This window comes from Otolemur garnettii, unplaced genomic scaffold (assembly GCF_000181295.1).
Source record: "Otolemur garnettii isolate 467f Iridium unplaced genomic scaffold, OtoGar3 scaffold00007, whole genome shotgun sequence".
Classification (NCBI taxonomy): domain Eukaryota; kingdom Metazoa; phylum Chordata; class Mammalia; order Primates; family Galagidae; genus Otolemur; species Otolemur garnettii.
In genome coordinates this window covers 5070614-5077715 of record NW_003852402.1, presented here as the reverse complement: position 1 = coordinate 5077715, position 7102 = coordinate 5070614, and the positions used below count along the sequence as shown (strand labels likewise).

The 7102-nt window shown below is 42.6% G+C and overlaps 1 protein-coding gene across 1 annotated transcript in view; it reads right to left on the bottom strand.

Annotated features, from left to right (window-relative positions):
• The window catches only part of EFCAB6 (EF-hand calcium binding domain 6), a 203315-nt gene extending 196423 nt beyond the window's left edge, over nt 1-6892 (bottom strand). The window contains exon 1 of the mRNA XM_023509416.1: nt 6751-6892. Coding sequence (XP_023365184.1) covers nt 6751-6892 — 142 coding nt within the window. The remainder of the gene's footprint in view (nt 1-6750) is intronic.
• Nucleotides 6893-7102: the final 210 nt, after the last annotated feature.

Sequence of the window (7102 nt, the reverse complement as noted above, 5' to 3'; positions counted from 1 at the left end):
ACCAGAGAGATCACAGGAGAGACTGACACCAGAGAGATCACCCGAGAGACTGACACCAGAGACATCACCGGAGAGACTGACACCAGAGAGATCACCGGAGAGACTGACACCAGAGAGATCACCCGAGAGACTGACACCAGAGACATCACCGGAGAGACTGACACCAGAGAGATCACCCAAGAGACTGACAATCAGGGGCTTAGTGGGGAAGTCAGAATGGAGCTATTGTCGTGGTTGCCAGATGATGCCCCGTAGGGAGGGCAGACAGGGAGAAGGGGACTGAGCATACCACCTGGAAGGAGAGGGAGCTCAAACCTCCCACCTACATGACAGGAATGCTCAGAGGGGCAGGAGGCACTCCAGGCTGCTCCTGTTTCCAGCTGCTGCTTGGACTCCCCAAAGCAGCTGCTCCATCCAGAGGAGCTACATGATGCAACATTGGCTGGGGGGTACTCTGCCCCCCTTTGCTCCCTAGCCTGGAAGCCATCCTCCTGCCCCCCACCATCAGGGGCTCCCTCTTGTTAACGCCTGCCCCCATCTCAAAATCTTTTCTCTGACTTTTCACATATATTTTTAGTTGTCTTCCAAGAAGCCCCATCTTTGCAATCAATAATAATAATATAAAAGAATCAGAAAATATTGATTTTAAACCATTTTAAATCATTTGAAGGAAAACTTTTTTATTTCATGTGCCTAATGCAATTTCTGATACTGAAAATGAGAGCAGTAACCAAACTTCTGTACCCTGCTGGTGGGAGTGCAAATTGATATAATCTTTCTGGAGGGCAATTTGACAAAATTTTCAACATCCGTTAGGAATATAGGAAGTCACAACAGACTGTCACTCTCACCCTAACAATGAGAACAGGTAGAATAAGCTTAAAGTATATATATGCACACACACATACAGTTTTAAAACCCATCAGACATTTGAGGACACAAAGAAACTAAATTCTAGAAAGGATAAGCCACTCCTTGGAGACAAAAGACCCATAACTCCTTCCATCCCGGCCGAGCAGTTAGAAAGAACCACATTCATTATAGTGAGGGTAAGAAGAAAACCACCCAATGTTTAGGAGCCGCATGTGGACTGCCAGACGAATTAGAATCCCAGAAGCCTTAGGCACAGAGCAAGTCTGGACCCTCCCTCTGGGGTTTTTACCAGGTGCACACAGCAGCACACTGAAGGCTGGAGGTGGCAGGAGAGCTGTGTGATGCACCCCAAAGTACATGGGGCTTTACACAAGTCCAGCTACTTCCCCAGGGCTGAGTACAGGGAAGAAGGGCTGAGGTAAACCCTCTGTGCACAGGAACCTCAGCAGCCTGCTGCATGTCAGAGGCAGGGCCACAAGGTAGAAAGAGGTCTCCTGAGGTGCATCAAGTTACAGAGTCAAAACAACATCGCAGATGTGAAGTGGGCTATACCAGAGAGAGCGCCCCACCCCCATATGCCACACCAGCCTGTAAAACAGAGATCAGATCTCAAGACCTGCGGAAGGCAGCAGGGGGAACCTAAATGTAGTTACAACTGTGACAAAGGCAGACAAGCTCTCCTTAGAGATTAAATCATGTTAGTCCGCCTCCCCGGAAGCCTGAGAGTCGAGGCATTTCTTTTTGGGGAGTAAATATTATTTACTTTAGTCTGTACTATTTTTTTAACATAAATATGTGGCATTAAGTTCTTTAAAAACTACAAAACAAATGAAGAAAAGGTGATCAAGAGTAGAAACTGTCATCAGAAAAAGACCCACAGAGAGAACAAATGTAGAAATCACCAAGTACTGGGTTGTTAAGTACGAAATCTCCCATTTCCTTAAGTACTAAGTCTGACAGCTGATCGCTCCCTGGTTTTAAGTGTGAAGGTGCAACCTTATTCCTTGAAATGCACGTATTGCCTTGTCATTATCTTTCAAATTTTTTAGAACAATTTTTATGAAACCATGGGTACATCAAAAACTAATGTTATTTTTTAATGTGAGTTCCATCATGGAACCAACGCGGTGCAGGCAGCTTGAAAGATCAACAAAGTGTTTGGAAAGGGTGTGACTAATGAGTACACAGTACATACGTACATACGTGGTGTGCGAGGTTCCTTTCTGATGATTCTAATCTTGAAAATGAGCCATGTGGGTGACCTGAGACCAAGGTGGATAATGATGAGCTGGAAGCTGCAGTGGGAAGTGAATCCATCTCAACTGACGTGTCAGTTGCGGCAAGGTTTTACATTACTGCTCGAACAACACTGGACCACTTGAAATGAAGCAAGGTAAAGAAGCTGGATAGATGGGTTCTGCACGAATTAAACCAGTATCATAAGAGACATTGTCTTGAAACTTGCCTTTCTGTGCTGTCATGACTTAAAAGTGAACTATTCCTGCACTGTACTGTTACACGTGATGAAAACGGACGTTTTTTGACAGTTACAAGCATTCAGCACAATGGTGGGATAAAGATGAAGTGCTGAAACACAGCCCCAAACTGACTACTCATCACAAAAAGTTAATGGTCACTCTGGGAGGCCAAGGCAAGTGGATCACCTGAGCTCAGGAGTTGGAGACCAGCCTGAGTAAGGGTAAGACCCCATTTCTCCTAAGAATGAAAAACTAGCTGGGCATCATGGCAGGCACCTCTAGTCCCAGCTATTCAGGAGGCTAAGGCAAGAGGATTTTTTGAGCTTAAGAGTCGAGGTTGTTGTGAGCTGTGATGCCACAGCACTCTACCCAGGGTGACAGTAAGACTCTGCCTCAAAAAAAAAAAAAAAGCTAATGGTGTCTATTTGGTAGTCCAGAGGTGGTATTATCCACTACAGCTTCATGAAAACTGGTTAATCAATGACAGCAGATGTCTACTGCAACCATGCTTGCAATTAAGTAGCCAAGATTGGTCAACAGAGACAGGCTAATCCTCTTATAAGACAACACTCAACCACACATTGCACAAACAACACTGCTCAAACCACACAAGCTGGACTTAGAAACTCTCTGTCATCCATCATGTTCACCAGACCCTGCACCAGCTGACTACCACTTCTTCCAGGCTTTGGACCACTTCTTAAAAATAAAAATATTCAATTCTCAACAAACGATGTAAAGTGCCTTTCACAATTTCATTGACGCTCACTCTCCAGGCTTCTTTGCTGCTGACACACATAAGCTGCCATTAAGATGCAAAACTGTGTCCATGATTTAGGTGCAGACTCTGATTAACTGTACTGCTTCTTGCTCAAGACGTAATAAACTAAACTTTTGATTCAAAACCAGGCATTTCAGATCTAATGACCTAGTGGACTAAGAATAAGAAATACGTTAAAAATGAAAGGAAAAAGTTGGGAACATGATGAGGGAGTTCAGTAGAGAAATAAAAACTATGTTTAAAGAGCACGTGAAAAAGCTAGAAATTAAAAATATACTATCAGAAGTGGCAGGGTGGGTGATGGGCAGGTTTTCAGTGGGTACCACATGCATTGCTTCAGGGAAGACTCCCCTGATGCCCTGATGCCACTGCCATGCAGGATGTCAACACAGCAAAACTACTTGCACCCTACGCACATATACAAAGAAAAAATAAATGGGGAGGAAAGGGGGAAGAATTCACTTGTTTTGCTGAGCAGCGGATTGTATAGGGTAGGAAAAAGAACCAGTGAATATGAAGTTGGGTCAACAGAAATCATCTAAACTGAAACACAGAAATAAGAACATTTAAAAGGAAACAGTGTGTCTAATGTTGATGTGCTTATTTAACAGACGAGTTATGTGAGTATGTTATCTACAAATGTAAGTGCACACGTGAAAAGAGGGTGCCCAACTGTTGGTGAAGCCCTCTGTGGAGGAAAGTGGTGCTGGGAAGCACACATATTTATTTTTTTAAGTAAAAAATACTTTAGTGCATTGAAAAATTACCATCAATGAAATAAAAATCAAAAGACAAAGAACAAAAATATCTGTGGCACATAAAGTGGATAAAGGATCAATATCTTTAATACAAAGAGAACTCATTCTGAACGCTAAAACGTCCCAGTCCACAGTGGGGTGAAGGACATGAACAGGAAACTCACAAAAGAAAAAGGCCTGTGAACTTGAGAATAAAAATTAACCTTACTTTTGCCTTCTCTGCCCAGGCTAGGGTGCAGTGGCACAATCATAGCTTACCGTAACTTTGAATTCCTAGGCTCAAAAGATCCTCCTACCTCAGCCTCCTGTTAGTTGGGACAACAGGCATAAGCCATCACGCCCAGCTAATTTTTAAAATATTTTGTAGGTACAGAGTCTCACTATGTTGCTCAGACTTGTCTCAAACTCCTGGACTCAAGCAATCCTCTTGCCTTGACCTCCCAAAGTGCTAGGATTACAGATGCGACCCACCACCCCAGCCAACCTTACTATTGAAGAAATGCAAATTGAATTCACGATGGACTGTTATTTTCACATATCAAATGGGCAAGATTATAAAAGATAACATTCTGTGTTAGGATACTTAGAAATGAGCACTGAGAAGTACTGTCTATGAAAGTGTACAGTACACGCGTCCTGAAGGGTGATCTGGTAGCTTATCAACGGTCTTACAGGGGTGAATGCCCTTTAATCCAGTGATCCTGCTTCATTCTAGTCTTCTTTGTACCAAAAGGTTGGTTAGTTAGTTAATTAACCTAACCTTTTGATTCTAAGATGAATCCAAACCAGGAAGATACTGAGCTGGCATGGATCTACTTGATGATAATATTTTTACATCCGAAACTACTAAATTAACCCCTGCTATGCAGTCTCCTCTTTTTCCTTAGAAGTAGGCCCCTGGGTCTCAGGTAAATACCTGGCTGCAGAAATAAAGTCTGTACTCCCAGGCTCCCTAGTAGCTGCATGTCCCCGTGTGATTCAAGACTTGCCAACTCTAAGCAAGTATGAACCTCCAGTGTGATTTCTGCCTAGAAATGGTTTTCCCCCACTTACAAGGCAAAATCCAATTTCTCCTTTCCTAGTGTCCATCTGGGCCCTGCTGACCGGTCAGGCTGTGCTAACACAGAACTTCGTACGTGTGTCTGTTCTGACGTCTGCCTCCCTCTGCTTGACTTCCTCATCTCCCTCCCCAGACTGCCAGCCTCTCCAGGGAAGGCCTTATCTCTGCCCTCAGTATCTGGCACAGTGCTTGTCATACATTACTGCTGGGAAAATGTTTGTGAGGAAATGAATGACTGTGTAAAGGAACTAATGAGTGAAGTTAAAGGACATATGTGTCCCTTTGGGGAAATAATAACGCCAAATTATATTGCTTTCAAAACTTAGTAAGGAACCCAAATGAGCAGAACACTGTCCACACGGGACACCAGTACACAAGTGTTTACAGCAACTTGGTTTACATTGCCCAAATGGGACGCAACCGAGGTGGCCTTCAACAGGTGAATGGACAAGCAAAAACAGACAGTGGACTCTTACTCAGCAATAAAAAGAAGTGAGTACAATGAAGAAAAGAAAATCTTTCCAACAAATGGTGCTGGAACAACCAGACATCCACACATTATAAAGTGTAGAGGCAGAACTTACACCCTTTACAAAAATCAGCCCCAAATATATCAGAGTCTTTCTGAGCCACAAAAAGAAAAACAAATGGATCACTGACCTAACGGTAAAGCTCAAAAATATAGAACTCGTAGAAGATGACCTGTAATGGAAAAAAATCTAGACGAGCTTACATTAAGCAACGGCTTTTTAGATACATAAAGGCACAATCTTACGAAGGCAGTTTCTTATAAAATTAAACATACTCTCACCATACGATCTAGCAACTGTACTCCTTGATGTTCACCCAAAAAAGTTGAAAACTTGTGTCCACACAAAAATCCACATACAGATGTTTATAGCAACTTTATTCACAACTGCCAAAACTCAAAGCAAGCAAGATCCAGCAGCTGAATCAATAAACAAACGGGACATCCAGACAATGGAAGAGCATTCTGCACCATAAAGAAAAGAGCACTCTAGCCACAAAAAGCCGCGCGGTGACTCTAAACACCACACACACATTACTAGGTGAGAGAAGCCAGTCTGAAAAGCTGCCTGCTGTATGAGTCCGGCTGTATGATGTCCTGGAAAAAAACAAATCTATAGAGACAGTAAAAAGATCAGTGGTTGCCAAGGGTTAAGGAAACCCTAGGGAAAGATGAGCAGGTAGAGAGTGGTGAATTTTTTAGGGCAGTGAAACGCCTCTATACACTATAATGGTGACACATGCCATCTTACACATTTGTCTAAACTCAGAAGATACAACACCAGGAGTGAACCCTAATGTAAACTACGGACTTTGGATAATAATAATGGATCAGTACTGGCTTATCAACTTTAACAAAAGCCCCACACTAAGGTAAGATTTTGATAATAGGGGAAATTGGGGTAGGGGGCGGGGTGTACTTTCTGCTCAATTATAAACCTAAAACTGCTCCAAAACAAAGTCCATTGATTGTTTTCAAAACTGAGTCAGTCAGTAGACAGTAGACACTATAACATGGGAGTTAAACCCACGAACTTTCACTATAACATGAGAGTTAAGCCCACGAACTTCAGAATCACACTGCCCAGGTTCAAATCCTGATCCTGCCACTTAAAAACTGTGTAACTTTTGGGAAAATGGCTTAATCAATCCATGTCTGAGTTACTGTGAAGATTAAGTGTCACAAAAAGCCTTTGATCTAAGCCTGGTACATATTAAACATACATGAGTGATACTTACTACTAATGTTATCGTTTGCTCATGAATACTCACTTGAGGAAGAAGGTCTGAACATATCTTGAAAAACATTCTTTGAATATAATCTGCAGGGTGAAGAATGGGGTCTCGAGTAGGGACATTTTCGCATTTGAGGCCCTGAAGTGAGCCAGTCTGGTTTAATCGCCATTTTGCGCATTAAGTCCCTGTTATATGAAAGAAAAACAATGACAGCGTGATAAAGCACACAAGTGTGGGCAATTTCCTAGTGGTTCCTTTGTTGAAAGGACCGCTGGAGAGGGTCAGCATCACACCAGTCATGGTCTGCTTACCGATGTTCCAGAGGATTCAAAATGATTTTGGTCTACTTGTTTTTTGGGTTTTTGTTTTTTTTTTTTTTTTTTTGCAG